This window comes from Manis pentadactyla, chromosome 1, assembly GCF_030020395.1.
Source record: "Manis pentadactyla isolate mManPen7 chromosome 1, mManPen7.hap1, whole genome shotgun sequence".
Taxonomy (NCBI): Eukaryota; Metazoa; Chordata; class Mammalia; order Pholidota; family Manidae; genus Manis; species Manis pentadactyla.
Genome location: NC_080019.1, coordinates 8188078 through 8206687, shown reverse-complemented (window position 1 = coordinate 8206687; position 18610 = coordinate 8188078). Strand labels below are relative to the sequence as shown.

At 36.6% G+C, this 18610-nt stretch overlaps 2 protein-coding genes across 3 annotated transcripts in view; one reads left to right on the top strand and one right to left on the bottom strand.

Annotated features, from left to right (window-relative positions):
• The window catches only part of ESCO2 (establishment of sister chromatid cohesion N-acetyltransferase 2), a 30418-nt gene extending 20314 nt beyond the window's left edge, over positions 1-10104 (top strand). Inside the window, exons 10-11 of the mRNA XM_036889097.2 lie at positions 10-185; positions 8726-10104. Coding sequence (XP_036744992.2) covers positions 10-185; positions 8726-8858 — 309 coding nt within the window. The 3' untranslated portion in view covers positions 8859-10104. The remainder of the gene's footprint in view (positions 1-9; positions 186-8725) is intronic.
• Positions 10104-18610, bottom strand: part of PBK (PDZ binding kinase) — a 30340-nt gene continuing 21833 nt past the window's right edge. The window contains exons 7-9 of one of the 2 annotated variants that reach the window (XM_057507023.1): positions 12323-12496; positions 11532-11763; positions 10104-11188 (exon numbers count right to left, since the gene is read on the bottom strand). In XM_057507023.1, coding sequence (XP_057363006.1) covers positions 11567-11763; positions 12323-12496 — 371 coding nt within the window. In that variant the 3' untranslated portion in view covers positions 10104-11188; positions 11532-11566. Of the gene's footprint in view, positions 11764-12322; positions 12497-18610 lie in introns of both variants that reach the window. The other variant, XM_057507001.1, reaches the window with a different exon arrangement.

Below are 18610 nucleotides of genomic sequence, written 5' to 3'. Positions count from 1 at the left end.
TCATTGCAGGCCTTCCGTGTCCTGTCTGAAGCAACTGGCCCAGAATCTCCAAGCTCAAAAGAATGTCACAGGGCTTGGCAGTGTTCAAATGTACCAGAACCTGCAATCTGTGGGATAAGTAGAATCTGGGTGTTCAGACTAAAGAGAAGAAAACGCATCGCAAGACGACTGGTAGATACTCTCAGGTAAGCAAAAAAATGGCTCTAGACCCTGATTAGCTTTCCCAGAACCTTATCTGGCTCATGAGACAAGGGGTATGATGTTGGTAAGACATTTCTGTATGAAAACTATCAAAGTTGGACTGAGGCAAGTACTGGCACGGAAATAAAGTATTGGATATACTCAGTTTAGGGCACAGCATTCCAAGTCTGAAACATTCTGGCCCAGTGCTTGTCAAACTTACTGTGGTGAAAGACTAGTCTAATTTGTTACAAACGACATTTTTTTTTTTTTAAATAATTATTTTTTATTGAAGGGTAGTTGACGCACAGTATTACATTACATTAGTTTCAAGTGTACAACACAGTGGTAGAACATTTATATACATAATTCTAGGTTCCAGCTATCGCCCTACCAAGCTGTTACAATATCTTGACTATATTCCTTATGCTATACATTACATCCCAGTTACTTATTTATTTTACCATTGGAAGTCTGTCCTTTTTTTTTTTTTTTTTTGTGAGGGCATTTCTCATATTTATTGATCAAATGGTTGTTAACGACAATAAAATTCTGTATAGGGGAGTCAATGCTCAATGCACAATCATTAATCCACCCCAAGCCTAATTTTCGTCAGTCTCCAATCTTCTGAGGCATAACAAACAAGTTCTTACATGTAGAACAAATTCTTACATAATGAATAAGTTACATAGTGAACAGAACAAGGGCAGTCATCACAGAAACTTTCGGTTTTGCTCATGCATTATGAACTCTAAACAGTCAGTTCAAATATGAATACTCATTTGGTTTTTATACTTGATTTATATGTGGATACCACATTTCTCTCTTTATTATTATTATTTTTAATAAAATGCTGAAGTGGTAGGTAGATACAAGATAAAGGTAGAAAACATAGTTTAGTGTTGTAAGAGAGCAAATGTAGATGATCAGGTGTGTGCCTGTAGACTATGTGTTAATCCAAGCTAGACCAGGGCAATAAAACATCCACATATGCAGAAGATTTCTCTCAGAACAGGGGGGGTGAGGTTCTAAGCCTCACCTCTGTTGATCCCCAATTTCTCACCTGATGGCCCCCCTGCGACTGTGCCTGTCTTAGGTTGTTCCTCCCTTGAGGAATCTTACCTGTCTCTGGCTAACCAGTCATCTTCTGGGGCCATACAGGGAAATGTGAAGTTGGTAAGTGAGAGGGAAGCCTTATTGTTTGAAAAGGTTAGCTTTTTACTTCTTTGCATATTTATGCCCTGTGACTTCTATGCCCAGCATTTGTCTTGAGGTATCTTTACCACTTGGAGGAGTTATGATACTCAGTAAATTTGATATGAGGCATGAATTCTATTTAAGGGTTGTAATTAGGAAGGAAGAAGAAAAGCTATAGAAGTAGCAGGCGGAAGAAAACATGGGAAGATTGATTATTTCTTTGACATATCTTCTTGTAGAGTAACTTCAGCATGTATAGGTTTTAAGCTACTACTTAAATTGCGCACACACATTAACATAATAGGAGTATAGTTACATAACCAAAGCATATCTGTAATTACCAGCCATCTCCAGTGAAACCAAGAAAACCATTAAGGCACCTTAGGCATTTGTGAAAACTTATCTATGATATGGTGGATATTTTCCAACTGAACTTGAACAGTCTGAGAGAAATCAGACAAATTAAAACAACCCATTCCTGGGGACTGTTCACATGCCATATGTTCTTTTAACAGTAAATAGTCTGTAGTTGTAAGAGTTTGGAGCGCTACAATTTGCACTTCTCCAAATTCTTGGTTGAGTTTCAACAGTATAGATCCAGTCAAATTTGTTGTTTTACTGTATGCACAGGCCAGCTTAGATATCTCCTTCCTCATTCCCATGGCAAGTCCAGGAACTGGTGGGATGAGTGCATCTACAGCTGTAGCAGTGCGTGGATCTTTGTTGGGGTTTTTTGATGATCATCTTCTGGCATGAGTCTTCCAGAGAGTGCAGATGTTGGAAGTTCTTTTTCATATCGTATCTTAGTTCATTTTCGGGGTAGCCCAATTAGGCATTGATCCTCTGTATAAACACAAACAGACCCTTTGCCTACACTTTTATATGCCCTTTATACCCTTGTGTAGAACTCGTTGGAGGTTACCACACAGGAACTGCCCTTTTTTTTTTTTTTGCTTTGTTTTTGGTATCACTAATCTACACTTACATGACGAATATTATGTTTACTAGGCTCTCCCCTATACCAGGTCTCCCCTATAAACCCCTTTACAGTCACTATCCATCAGCATAGCAAAATGTTGTAGAATCACTACTTGCCTTCTCTGTGTTGTACAGCCCTCCCTTTTCTCCTACCCCCCCGTGCATGCTACTCTTAATACCCCCCTACTTCTCCCCCCCTTATCCCTCCCTACCCACCCATCCTCCCCAGTCCCTTTCCCTTTGGTACCTGTTAGTCCATTCTTGAGTTCTGTGATTCTGCTGCTGTTTTGTTCCTTCAGTTTTTCCTTTGTTCTTATATTCCACAGATGAGTGAAATCATTTGGTATTTCTCTTTCTCCGCTTGGCTTGTTTCACTGAGCATAATACCCTCCAGCTCCATCCATGTTGCTGCAAATGATTTGATTTGCCCTTTTCTTATGGCTGAGTAGTATTCCATTGTGTATATGTACCACATCTTCTTTATCCATTCATCTATCGATGGACATTTAGGTTGCTTCCAATTCTTGGCTATTGTAAATAGTGCTGCAATAAACATAGGGGTGCATCTGTCTTTCTCAAACTTGATTGCTGCGTTCTTAGGGTAAATTCCTAGGAGTGCAATTCCTGGGTCAAATGGTAAGTCTGTTTTGAGCATTTTGATGTACCTCCATACTGCTTTCCACAATGGTTGAACTAGTTTACATTCCCACCAGCAGTGTAGGAGGGTTCCCCTTTCTCCACAGCCTCGCCAACATTTGTTGTTGTTTGTCTTTTGGATGGCAGCCATCCTTACTGGTGTGAGGTGATACCTCATTGTAGTTTTAATTTGCATTTCTCTGATAATTAGCGATGTGGAGCATCTTTTCATGTGTCTGTTGGCCATCTGTATTTCTTTTTTGGAGAACCGTCTGTTCAGTTCCTCTGCCCATTTTTTAATTGGGTTATTTGTTTTTTGTTTGTTGAGGCGTGTGAGCTCCTTATATATTCTGGACGTCAAGCCTTTATCGGATGTGTCATTTTCAAATATATTCTCCCATACTGTAGGGATCCTTCTTGTTCTATTGATGGTGTCTTTTGCTGTACAGAAGCTTTTCAGCTTAATATAGTCCCACTTACTCATTTTTGCTGTTGTTTTCCTTGCCCGGGGAGATATGTTCAAGAAGAGGTCACTCATGTTTATGTCTAAGAGGTTTTCGCCTATGTTTTCTTCCAAGAGTTTAATGGTTTCATGGCTTACATTCAGGTCTTTGATCCATTTTGAGTTTACTTTTGTATATGGGGTTAGACAATGGTCCAGCTTCATTCTCCTACATGTAGCTGTCCAGTTTTGCCAGCACCACCTGTTGAAGAGACTGTCATTTCGCCATTGTATGTCCATGGCTCCTTTATCAAATATTAATTGACCATATATGTCTGGGTTAATGTCTGGATTCTCTAGTCTGTTCCATTGGTCTGTGGCTCTGCTCTTGTGCCAGTACCAAATTGTCTTGATTACTATGGCTTTATAGTAGAGCTTGAAGTTGGGGAGTGAGATCCCCCCTACTTTATTCTTCTTTCTCAGGATTGCTTTGGCTATTCGGGGTCTTTGGTGTTTCCATATGAATTTTTGAATTATTTGTTCCAGTTCATTGAAGAATGTTGCTGGTAGTTTCATAGGGATGGCATCAAATCTGTATATTGCTTTGGGCAGGATGGCCATTTTGACGATATTAATTCTTCCTAGCCACGAGCATGGGATGAGTTTCCATCTGTTAGTGTCCCCTTTAATTTCTCTTAAGAGTGACTTGTAGTTTTCAGAGTATAAGTCTTTCACTTCTTTGGTTAGGTTTATTCCTAGGTATTTTATTTTTTTTGATGCAATTGTGAATGGAGTTGTTTTCCTGATTTCTCTTTCTGTTGGTTCATTGTTAGTATATAGGAAAGCCACAGATTTCTGTGTGTTGATTTTGTATCCTGCAACTTTGCTGTATTCCGATATCAGTTCTAGTAGTTTTGGGGTGGAGTCTTTAGGGTTTTTTATGTACAGTATCATGTCATCTGCAAATAGTGACAGTTTAACTTCTTCTTTACCAATCTGGATTCCTTGTATTTCTTTGTTTTGTCTGATTGCCGTGGCTAGGACCTCCAGTAATATGTTAAATAACAGTGGGGAGAGTGGGCATCCCTGTCTAGTTCCCGATCTCAGAGGAAATGCTTTCAGCTTCTCGCTGTTCAATATAATGTTGGCTGTGGGTTTATCATAGATGGTCTTTATTATGTTGAGGTACTTGCCCTCTATTCCCATTTTGCTGAGAGTTTTTAACATGAATGGATGTTGAACTTTGTCAAATGCTTTTTCAGCATCTATGGAGATGATCATGTGGTTTTTGTCTTTCTTTTTGTTGATGTGGTGGATGATGTTGATGGACTTTCGAATGTTGTAACATCCTTGCATCCCTGGGATACAAACGACATTTTAATACAATAAAATAAAGTTGGATTGCTAGCAAATGAAACACAGAACAACAAAAAAAAAGTAGAAGATGCAAGCCCAAATTTTTATTAGATTCAACATAAAAAGTTACCGTTTCAATAATAAATCTGTACAAACAAAATAGTGGTTTTAAAAAAGGAATTACAGAAACTATACCTTTCACTGACAATGTGTGACAAGATAATACTTTCTGTAATGTGTAAGTAACTAAATGTAAAAGTGAATTAGCAAGACAGCCCACAGAGTGGGAGACAATACTTGCAAATCATTTATCTAATAAGGGTCTAGTATATCCAGCATATCTAAAAGAACTCTTACAACACAACAATAAAAAGACAAATAACCCAATTTAAAAATGGGCAAAGGATTTCAATAGGCATTTCTCCAAAGAAATATAAATGGCTGGTAAACACATGAAAATAAGTTCAACATGGTTAGCTATCAGGGAAATCACAAGCCAAAACCACAATGAGATACCACTTTACAACAACCAGGATGACTATAATAAAAAAAAAAAGAGAGAGAGAAAAGAATGAGTGTTAGTGAGGATGCGGAGAAAATTGGAATGTAAAATGGTGCAGCTGCTGTCTGGCAGTTCCTCAAAAAATTAAACTTATCATATGACCCAACAGTCACTCCTAGGTATATACTCAAAAGAAATGAAAGCATATGTCCACACAAAAACTGGTACATGAAGGTTCATAACAGCATTATTCATAATAGCCAAAAAACTGTACAAAACCAAATTCATGATTAATAGATAAACAATGTGGTGTATCTACAATAATACGGTGGAATGTTACTCAGCCGCAAAAAGGAATGAATTACTGATGCTTGCTACAATATGGGGGAACCTTGAAAACATTCCACTAATTGAAGTGAACTAGTTACCAGACCTATATTTTACGATTCCATTTATAGAAAATATCCATAATAAATAAATCCATAGATAGGAACTGAGGGAAGGGTAAATGGAGAATGATTACTGATGGTGTAATGTTTCTTATTGGGGTGAGAAAATGTTCTGGAATTAGATATTGGTGATTAGGCACAATCTTGTGTATATACTAATGTATAATTTTAGAAGGTGAGTCTTAAAGCATATGAATTATATCCCAATGAAAAATTAGTGAATTCCCCATTTTACCTGTGTGCATACTTGAACTAACACTGTGTATTTAAATTTTCCAATGGACAAATGGATTTTGCTTGTTAATTTACCTAACCTAGGTTGGATGGGTGAGTTTCACAACACCACTATCTCAACTTCTATACTTAACAGGTTACACTTCGACCAAAGGACCTCACTTTGAGTAGCACTATTTTAGCCTTTTGCATTCTACACACTTTTAAGATAGAACATCAAAGACCACTGTGGGAATCCAGCCTTGGGCCATAATCCTAGTCACCCACACATACTTTATAAAAGGGGAGCAGTGAGAAAAATTGGTGTCTCTAAGGATTTAAGTTACCCTCAACTTATGTATGAGAACATACTTAGCTTTTCTCATACTTCCGAGTCAACAATGCAGGTAACATAATTGACAGGCTGTTCTGTCTATGAGGAGCGTTAGGCTGAATTCCTTGTCTCCACAGGCAATGTATGTTTAAATCCTCGAAGAGTAAAGTATTATTCCTAGTTATTTCACATAAGAAGCAGTTTAGGCTCAGGTGGTATTATTAATACTATAAATGTACTCTGATGCTAATAAAATGAGTTAGGACTCAAACCTTACAGATCTAATGTTTTTTTTGTACCTGATAATCACTTATAAAGACATAAGGACTATTTAATCAAGTTAACATTTTGCTTTGGATTCTAGTAAATTTAGCAATAAACTTTGTATTCAATTTTATAGTTCAGTGTACCAGAAGCTTATATTTTCTAATTGAATCCAGTTCAATTTTTTATTTTGAAGTAATTTCAAATTATGAAAGAGCGAGAACAGTAAAAAGAATCCCCTCATATACCTTGGCCTAGATTCATCTAGTTTTAAACATTTACTTTCTTCCCCAATTATTTTAAAACAAGTTATGTACTATATGCCCCTTTACCCCTTCATTCTTCAGTGTGTATTCCTAAGAATATTCTCTTGCATAAGCACAGTTCAGTTATCAAATTCAGGATACTTAATATTGACATAATACTTTTATCTAGTATATAGTTCACATTTGTTTTGTCGTTTGTTTCAAGTGTTCTTCATAGCACTTTTTTTTTTTTTTAAGTCCAGGACCACCTATTACTTTTAGTCATTGTATTTCTTTGGTCTTTATCCTCCTTAAGGTGGAATGGTTTCTTAACCTTTCTTTTATTTTGGTTTCCACTAGTCTTTATTGCACTCCTAGGCACCTACAATTCTGAAAGTGTAGCTCTTCTTTTGAATGAAACTGAAAGATATAATATGCAATCAAGTCATTTTATTGTATGACATCACTCACAGCAAGTGAATTTTCTTCTGGTGCTGAGCAAATATAAATAACTGAATGTCAGTGAGCTCATTGAACAAGCATGATTTAAAGTAATGAAGTAATTTTTCATTGTAGTATTGATTGTATACAAAAATTTGTTTCCGACTATGTGTACTTTCCCCTTAGGTATATGGAGCTTTGGTTTTAATATGAACCCTTTAAAGATCCCGAACTCATACAACCTATATGTAATTTGCCATTTCAGGTTATAAATTTCCATCTGGAAGTCAAAAGTTTAGATGCTCATTTCCCATGCATCAACTCAGATATGTTATCACCTCATGGGGCATCTTATTTTGTGGGCTCAAAGCTAGGCTAACATTATTTTAACCCTATTGGTTTTGAAACCTATTAAAAGTTAGGATAGCCATGATTGACCTCAAAAGAATATATCCTGCACACAAAAATTATTTTTATTTTTTAACCTTGCTTATCAAAACCAAAATTGAGAACTCTTGAAATTCACATTATCAACACATATCTTTATAACCAATTTTTTTTGTATCATTAATATAAAATCACATGAGCAACATTGTGGTTCCTTGATTCCCCCCATTATCAAGTAAGTCCCTACCACATACCCCATGACAGTCAGTGTCCGTCAGCGCAGTAAGATACTGTAGAGTCACTACTTGTCTTCTCTGTGCTATACAGCCTTCCCCGTTTCCCCCACCCACCACGTTATGTGTGCCAATCGTAATGCCCCTTATTCCCCTTCTACCTCGCTTCCCACCCACCCTCCCCAGTCCCTTTCCCTTTGGTAACCGTTAGTCCATTCTTGGGTTCTGTGAGTCTGCTGCTGTTTTGTTCCTTCAGTTTTTGCTTTGTTCTTATGCTCCACAGATGAGTGAAATCATTTGGTACTTGCCTTTGTTTTTTTGTGACATTTGAAGAACTTGAAGAGTGCAGGCCAGTTATTATATAGGGTAGCCCTCAATTTTGTTGAATTCTTTCAACCATTTCATTACTTTCAATCCTAGTTGAGCTGTATGAAGGAGAGTTGTGGTCAAAATGCAGATTCATTTTTGCCTTCTTAAAGCTCTGAGTGTGTGGTATAGTTAGAAGATTATGGTTATTGGTTAAAATTGGTGTTGGTTATTTTTTGCTTTTAATTATCTGTGGCTTTTAATTAGCAATATTATCTCTTATTAGTTGCTCATTACTGTGGATCCCCTAGAGTCAGCCGGATGGTTTGTATGGTTCCCTTTGCCTCTCTCTCAACACAGTTTTTTTTGGGGGGACCTCATTTTCTCATCTGTTAAATAGTATCATTAACCTTCCATCTCTATAATCAAAGGCATTATTTTTTTTATCACTTATTTAAGAAGTTGAAATTTCATAGTTGGTTTGCTTTGAAATTGTACTAATGTTTAATCAGAATTTTAAATTGGTCTCTTGTAAATTTTTTTTCCTTTTTTTTTTTTTTAGGAATTGCTTCATGTTTGGCTGTTTCCTCAGCACTGACGAAATAGCATTTTCTGACCCAACACCAGATGGCAAGTTATTTGCAACTAAGTACTGCAACACCCCTAATTTCCTTGTATACAATTTTAATAGTTAAATCCAATTTCAACTATAGAAGAGTTATTGTATGTATGAGTTCAGATAGTCCATTGCATAAATACAAACTATTTAACAAATATCAAAATAAAAATACTAAGACACACACATCCACACAAAATTGCCTCAGTTTTGTTTCTTATGAATTGAAAAGTCAAGGATAAATTTGTTGAAAATTATCTGGGCATTTCAGAGAAAGGAAATAATCTTTGCATGATATACAGAATGCTGAATCTTGTTATAAAACTTTGTAGCTGTAACTGGAAAATTATTTGCTTCCTACATAAGAACATTGACAAAGCAAAAGCAAAGTGGCTGCCCACAGAAAGATGACCCCTTATCTTTTACAAACCACCCTTTGGATGAGGACTCTCTCATGCCTCATCAGAAGCAAACAGGAAAATTTTAAGACAGATCATTTCCATGCCCTATTTTTAAAGATAGTACTGAAATTCTGTACACAGAATTTTTATTTTGTAGGTATTTGGCTGTAACAACTCAGTTTGAATATATTTAGAAAGTGCTTTCAATTTCTCATTTGTAGAAGGGAAAGACGGCAAATAATGAGTACGGTTTTCATATCCTTTTATGTGGAACAGAATTCTATGGCTTAATGTTTAAATCTTTTAAAAAGTCATATTTATCAAAGCACACCTGTCATCACATTTAATTAAAATTGAAATGTAGTAATCGCACTATTTCACTAACTTCTGGTGTGTGAAAATGCTAACTGCCACCTTAATGTATTACTGGGATTGATGTCATTAATAAAATGGATACCCAATTGGATTAGATGACTCATGGTTATGTTTTAAACTTGTTTGCATGTTTAAAATACAAGTGACTTATTCTGGAACATCTGGCAAAAGTGCTGATAAAATATATAGTAACAGAACCAAGGTTAGGAAATAAATATATCTAGGCTGGTGGGCCAGAAAACATGATGATAGTATGTAAGTAATCCTTAATATGCACACATTTTTCTAGTGTAATTCTTGGATACTTATTTTGAAAAGCAAAGAATTATCCAGATTCTTTTTGATTCTAAAAAAATCATTTAACCTGCTATCTGACAATAAGACTACAGGGAGTATTTTCCAGGTTGTAACTGTAGAATCTGTTCATCTGCATTCTTTTATTTACCTGTAAGTAAACATGGTTCCAAAATTTAAAAGCCTGGGTTCTGAAAATAATTGAAGCTTTAAAATATATGTAATTATGCAGAAGTTTTCATGCTATTTTCTGCATTGCTGTCTTTAACTATTTTATTTAAAATTTGTTAACATTATTTTGTTTGTTCAATGCTTTTATAATGAACCAATTAAACATCAATATCCTGCTTATTATACAACTGAATGTGCTGCTTTTCTTTTTATTCTTTGTGGTTATAAAAGTAGTACATGCTCTCTGTAATGTTAACCTTAAAAATAAAGCTGTCAGTTTTTTTACCAGCATAATGGATTTATTCAGGAACTGCAGAGAATTGCAATTCAGGATAAGCTATGGCAACACCACATGCATGTCCCTAGAACAAAGGAGAGGAGGCTCTTTTGGGGGTACTATTTTAAGTGATTTCTCCATAAATTAAGTCAACTTTCAATTTATTTTCTTGTCAATTTAATATTTTGATGAAAATATCTCATTAATGATCTGTATACTATTGCTTGGTACAATCTCATACTAAAAGGACCCCTCCAGTGAATTCTAGAATTGTTTAAAGTTCAGAGTGCCATAGTTCCTAACCTTTCTAAGATCTCCCATGTGACAGTTATTTTTAAATTCTGCAGTGAAGTCTGGGTAGACCATTGAGCTTCACAAGCACAATTCAGTAAGTGAAAATCCTCAGTGGGGCTGTGGCTCACAGATGGACACTACTGACACAAAGCACCCTCATTTAACAGATTAACAAAATAAAGGCAAGAGGAAACAAACCTATCACATTCACTCAGTAAGTTTACTGACGTTTGAATCAGAGGAGTGTAAAATAAGATAATATGCTTTCTGGTAACTAAAGTGTCCTTTATTCTATATTATAAGAGTTTTATCATTTTTACACCAGAACTTTGAAATACTTAAGATAGATTAGTAAATAAAAAGGATCAGTACAGAAAATATATTTGATAAATTCAAGCAAAAACCAAAGATCTAGGGAGATCCAAGAGAACAAGACATGCCTTGGCTGAAAATATGTGGAGCTATCCTTTGAGCCACAGTCTCTCAGCTTGCAGTGACAACAAGCACATGCCAAGAAAGGCCAGCAAAAGTGAAGCAAATGTAGACTCATTCTGTACTGCACAAAGATTTCAGCAGATCCATTAAAATAGAGAATATCTGAGAAAGATCATTAATAAAAGTAATGGTCACTTAATCCAAATTAACATTAGATAAACAAATTAAATTAGATAAACACTATAGCATTTTATTGCTAGTGTCAAATCTGTATGAACAAGTTCAAATACTGAGTAGCTCATTTCTTAAACTTTATAGAAAACCCACTATACTCTCAAATGCCTATCATAAGCATACATGAAATACCTTTATATCAGAAAGTTGTTCAAATGTTAACAGCTGGTATGGTCCTAAAATAGGCCACTACCAAAATGTTGAATTACAGATCGTAGTAACTATATAGATGTATTACAGTAAACAGAGCAGTTATATACATGAGCCATACTTGAAGCTCAGGTGGTCATGAACATGAGGTTATTACTAGACATCTGTTTCCAAAGTTTCCACAATCTGTGCAGCAGAAGGACGATCTTTAGGAGCTTCATTTGTGCACACAGAGAAGAGCTCGATCACTTTCTGGTACGTTTCATCCAGGTCTTCCATATTAATAGGTGGCCTAGTTCCCAAAGCTGCATAATATGCTTCATCATCAAAGTCACTTTCATCGAAAGTTTCATCTGTTCGTGAGGGAGTTGGAGATTGAAACAATTAAAGAGAATCGCTTTAAGTCATGCAGATGCTTAGCCACTGCTTAAACTCACCCTCCTGAAACATTTCATAGTCCAGTATGCCTTTCATTACACCACGGACAATCTCTTCAACTGTCCTGCCACAGTGTAGATTAGTAACACTGGATTTATGGGCTTTCAACCTTTAACCTCTTCCTTGACAGCTTTCCGATCTTTTCTCAGGCAACAGAGTTGGAAAGGTAACTTTTTGCTCCTTGTTAGCTTTCCAATCTTTTTCTCAGGCAAGGCATTTGGTAAGGTAACTTTTTGCTTCTCTGGATTTTCTCAATTTATCCCCCTAGTCTCAAGCTGCATCTCATCCGTATGAGATTAAACTGAAAGGGCACCAAATCAGCCTTCAGTATAAATTAAATCTATATCTCATGCCACTAAATCAACATGTTCTTTTAAATTTTAACTTAATAGAAAGATAAAATACAATTTTGTAAAATAATCTTTAGTTCAAATTTAAGAGATTAGAATTTATGTTAAAAATTTATAGTTATACCTTCACCATCACCATCTAGAAGATTAATGTGTGGAATAGATAAAGTCATCATTTCCCACAGAGTAAGGCCAAAGGCAAATATGTCGGCCTTGTCAGTAATAATGCCATTCTCTTCCAAAGCTTCCTTGGGTTTCCAAGGCTCAGTGCCAATGTAGCAGGCCTCAGGGTCAGTCACTGAAACGAGAGAAATCCAGATAAACTGGTCAGAAGAGCAAGCACTGGAGATCACTCAGAAAGGCAAGCAACGGAGAAACGGGCAAATGATTCAACAAGTAGTTTAAAGGTTGTTAAATGTAGCCGTGACCATGAAAATACACTCAACCTCATTAATAAGAACTACTTTTTCCCTATCAGATTTAAATATTTAAAAAGTTGGTCAGCTGGCACAGTGTAGAGAAACAGCAATTCTCTTAGAAAGTGGTAGGGATGTAAATGGGTTGTGGGTATTAACAGTACAGACTTTGGAGCCAGATCACGGTGTCTGAGTGCAAAGACACCTGCAAACTGTGTGACCTTGAGCAGCTCACTTAAATCTCTGTGCTTCAGTTCTTCGTTTTCAAACTACACTGTCACTAGGCTGAGAGAAGTACCACTTATTTCTCTGCTTGTATGATCGCTAAGTCAGGGAAAAGGCTGAATCACTGGTTCTTAGAGCTTCTGCCCAAAAGTGACATGGGTCCACTCATTTCCATTTAACTTTTAGAGTCAGCTTGTCAATTTCAGCAAGAAAGCCAGCCAGAATGACTGGGATTGGACTGAATTTCTACAGATCAATTTGGGAAGAATTACATTTTAACAGTATCCAATCTGCCAATCCACAATCACGATCTCTCCATTTACTTACATCTTATTTCTCAGTGATGTTTTATAGTGTTCATTATAGAGATGAAACTTTTTTTGTTATATTTATTCTCAAGTATTTTATGCTTTTTGTACTTGTAAATGGAATTTAAAAAATTTTCACTTTCTAGCTATTTATTTCTATTACATAGAAATACAATAGCTGAAAGGTGTTCTCTAGATTCTTTGGCTATTCTACCTAAACAATCGTATCAACTGTAAAAACGACCAATTTAATTTCCTTTCCAACCCTGATGTCTTTTTCCCCTTGCTGGCCTTATTCTCTTGAGTATGATGTTGCCTGTAGATTCTTCTGTATATACACACCTTCTGAGGCCAAAGTTCCCTTCTACGTCTAGTTAGCAAGAATTTCTATCATGAATGGAAGTTGGATTTTGCCAAATGCTTTTTCTGCACCTGAGATGACTATGTAGTTTCCAAATTTGTTAATATGAATTTTGTTGACTTTGAGCATTAACATACAGTTAACCCTTAAAGCATGGGTCAGGAATGTCAATCCCTGTGAAGTTGAAAATCCACGTGTAACTTTTGACTCCCCAAAAACGTTAACTACTAATAGCTTTTGTTGACTGGAAGCCTTTCCAATAACATAAACAGTTTGGTTAACACATCTATTTTGTATAATTATTATATACTGTATTCTTACAATAAAGTAATAAACATGTTTTTCAAGTTGTTACAAATCTCCAAAAAAGTCTTCCAATATATTTACTGGAAAAGATCTGTACATGAGTGGACCTGCATGGTTCAAACCTGTGTTGTTAAGTGTCAACTGTAACTTTCCTGGAATAAACCCTATTTGATCCGATGTACTATCCTTATATACTGTTAGATTCAATTTGCTAATATTTTGCTAAGGATTTTTGTATCTTTGTGAGGGACACGTCTGTTTTCTTTTTCCATGATGTATTTGTCAGATTTTGATATCAGAGTTATGCTGGCATCAAAACAAATTAGACAGTGGTCCCTACTCAGTATTTTCTGAAAATTCTGTTTAAAATTAGTATCATTTTTTCCTTAGATGTTCGATTGAAAACAGAAAATATCTGGGTCTCCGGTTTTCTTTGGGAAAATGTTTCTTTAATAGGTGGAGGGCTATCTGGGTCTCCTCATTCTTTCTGTATCAATTTTGGTAAACTGTATTTCTCAAGAAAATTGTCCATCTAAGTCATCAAATTTGTAAACAGAGCTGTTTATGATAGTTTATTAATCTTTAAATGTGTGCAGGATCTAGTGATAACCTCTCTTTCACTCCGGATGTCAGCGATTTGTCTTCTGTTCGTGATCAACCAAGCTAAGGATTTGTCAATTTCATTAACTTTCAAAGAACAAGCTTTTGGCTTTATTAATATTTTCTAGTGTTATTTATTTCACTGATTTCCGCTCATATCTTCGACTTATTTTGGATCTGCTTTGTACTTGTTTCTAGCTTGAAATGTAACATAGGTTATTGATTTAGACTCTTTTCTAATATAATCATGTACACAGCTACAAATTTCCCTCCAAGCTCTGCTTCAGCCGTACGTCATACGTTTTGAAATGTTAAATACATATCCAACTTCCCTTGTCATTTTCTTTGATGCACAGGTTATTTGAACTTGCGTTGTTGAATTCCCAAGTACCTGGGGGGGGTGTCTCCTAGTTATCTTGTTCCTGGTTTCTAAGTTAATTCTATGGTGGTGAAGAAAGGTACTCTATCATTTCTTCGATCATTTTATAAATTTTCCTTTTCTAATTTAAAACCTGTACTTCTGCTATGAATACGACAAAACTCAAGCTCTTACAAAACATGCACTAGGGAGTGTTAGGGTATATTCTATTAAAAATGAGAATTTTTCAGTATTTGATTGCTATAATCTCCCTTCATAAACTGGGTTAAAGTGAAAACAAACTGAATTTAATTCACTTTCAAACAATAGAAAAACAAAAAACAGGAAGGCTGTCCAACAAGAGCTTCTCTTTGGAATCAAAGGAAAGTGCTGCCTTGAGGGGGCTCAAGAAATTTACAAGAAAAGGCAACTAAGGAAACTAGCGGTGGAAGAACAAAAGAGGACCAAGAAGGTGAAATGAGAAGGGTGGAGGCAGGGGGGTGAAGACGGAGGAACAAGCAGGCATGTGCCCGTTCACCCTTTGGGGGGTGCACAGGCTCGTCTGAGGATGCCAGACTAGGGCAGTAGCCACGGCACACGTGGAAGACGTCTCTGTGACAGCCTTTCCACTTAACTCAGCTTTACGGTGGTAAGGCTTGGAAGGCGGGCCAGGCCAGTATGAGCTCCTTGAAGGCTCTCCCTCCCACCACCTTACATTTGAGGGGCACTTAATGGAATGCATGACTACAAGTCTACAAACAGGTCCACATGGGCAGTGACTCCGGTGCTGAGCAAGGATTCATACCCCATTTTAAGTGGGTCAGATCCCTATAGGGGTCTGCCAGACTAAAGAGTAGCTTTCTAGAACTTTGGGCCTAATGTATCAGCTCCGACTGGAGACTCCAGCCAACCACAAGTGCATTTCCTGTATGTCTGCGTACATTTCTCCAGGTCTGATTAGAATTTAAACATAATGCAAGTGGTTCTCCCACATGTCACCAATCAGGTTTGCTTCCTTGTGAAGATGGATTGTTCTGACCAGTTTGATAAGATCATAAATTAACAGTTCAGCCATTCCTTTCTGTCAAAACAAACAGTATTTTATTGCCCTTTACTATTTTCAAAGAGTAAGCAGACATTACATCATTCAGTTCTCAGGGACACTGTCAGACTGAAAAGTGATGACACGGGGTCTTCTGCTGAAGGGCTGTTTATTCAGGTGGCACTGTCATGTCTACACATGCCCTTGTTGTGACTGTCATTGTACTTCAATGCCAGCTATTCAAGAGCTGCTTTCCATCCTAGATCTGAGCCCTAAAAGGTGAGGTCTGTGTCTGTCCCATCTTTCTCTGTATTCACAGAGCCTAACTATCCTCATTAAAAACATGCTAAATAAACTACTCAATCTAGAGATAACCACTGTTAAGATTTGGATTTTTCACAGAACACCCTATGTATATTATAATTATTAAACATGTGAATATATTACCTATTAAAACACAAAACTTAAAAATAATTTTTAAAGATTGTAGATGTATTTTTTTCAAACTTTTCTCAATGTATATGTAAATACATATTTTAAGTGCTATTTTATAATCCGTTCATCTCGCTTAATATATTTGGATATATTTTCATGCCCACAAGTATAGCTGTATAATTTTAATGACTATATGTATGCTATTGTGTAGTGGTACAAATTAAATCATCCCTTATTGATGGACATTCTCATATGTTTTTGCATAATCTGTTCTACTACATGTATTTCTGCAACACAAATTAGCAAAAAAAGATGAATTATGTCATCTTTTTCCAGTACATTCTTATTTCTGAAGTGATCAGAAATAAACTTCCTCACAAACACCCTTAGCCCGCAGATGCCCTGCATAGCTGATTTAGTAGTTTTAGAACCGCTCTGCCGATGGAACCATTAAACTATCCGGTGAAGCTAAGTGCAGGTAAAGGAACTGCCAAGACAGGTCTCCCACGCTTACAAGGCTATTTTTTGTTGAGAAAGCCAGATCAAACTTTTAACTTAATGAAAAGCTATCTACTGAAAATAAATGCCATCATAAAGACCTCACAGCAGCACAACCCCAGGGTCTACGGCCACACAGGATGACTGATGCTGGGTGCCAGTGAAGATGTAACATGGTAGTACTTTTATTAGAATTGTCACTTTTTCATCATTACTTTGTTTTTAAAGTTGCATAGGTTTGATTCTTCTGTCCCAAATCTCTCTCTTCTATAAACCTAGGTCTATGTTTTGACTTTTGCAGAATGTGAGGTTTTGTAGAAATGAGCATATTAATATTACCAGGCTATTGTAAAAAATGCCTGCAGTGCCCAATTATTTCTTTGGAATGTGTTCTTCAGAATGGAATTACAGGATTGATGCACACAAACATTTTTATGCATTTTGTTTTTTAAAAGAATATTTGATTCCAAACTGCCCTCTGAAGAGGCCATACCACTGTGGCCGTTACCAGGGCTATCCAGCAAGTACGTGCCTGTCACCTTCTTGACACACACACAGACACACACACACACACACACACACACACGGCTGCACATTCTGGCCTGGGCTATCCAGCAAGTACGTGCCTGTCACCTTCTTGACACACACACAGACACACACACACACACACACACACACACACACACGGCTGCACATTCTGGCCTGGGCTATCCAGCAAGTACGTGCCTGTCACCTTCTTGACACACACACAGACACACACACAGACACACACACACACACACACACACACACACACAGACACACACACACACACACACAGACACACACACGGCTGCACATTCTGGCCTGTCATTGGCTGCATGGAACCATATGATTAGTTCTGGTCAGTCGGTTGTGGGAGAACTAACTTGTGTCATTTCTGAGCTGGGGCATTTAATTGTTAGTGTAAGACGTTGTAGAGCAGCCACTAGCTAATAGAACTTTCTGTGATAAAAATGTTCTACATCTGCATGGTCTAATATGGTAGCCGCTAATCTCATGTAGCTACTGAGCATCTGAAATGTGGCTAAGGTGGCTGAGGAAATGATTTAAAACTTTTAAATATTCATTAATTTAAATATCTGTATGTAGCTAGTGGCTACTGCAGTGGACAGCATCCCTCCAGAGCTTTTTCACCTCCCATGCAATGGTGGCAGTACTCCATACAGTGGATGTCCCAGCACTGCAGGTCTGAAGTGAGAATGGCACGGAACACAGCCCTAAGGGACGTGTAGCTTGTGTAAGCCGCGGTGCTTTGAGCTACTGAGAATTTTGAGGGTCTATGTTACCACAGCAAAACTTACCTTACCTGAATGATATGCCAATTTCAACTTCTACTTAGTGTTTGAGAGTACACGTTAACCTATACTGTTGCTCATACTAGCATATAGAGATTTTTCAAAGAATTTTTTAGTAGTCATGGCTTTTACTGAAATGGTTTCTAACTCTGGTGTCCTTCTTAAGCCCAACATTAAGGAAATATTCAAATACAATTATTTCTACTACTTTCTTTTTTTTCAACTTTCAATCTACAAGGAGTAAGAGAATAGAAAACAGACATCATCATTTATTCATTCAACTATATCTTTCTAATATGAAAATGTCACCTTTATCATATAACAAATTCTATATATTTGGGAACTATTTCTTGACTCTATTTTTCTACCTATTTTGACATGAGTCAAAATATTCATGAGTCATAAAGTATTCCTGCTTTAATTACTGTAGCTTTATAATACTTCTTAGCATTTGGTCAGGAAAATTCCTACTCATTATTCCTTCATAGAATTTTCCTGTCTATATTTAAACATGTGTGATAATAAG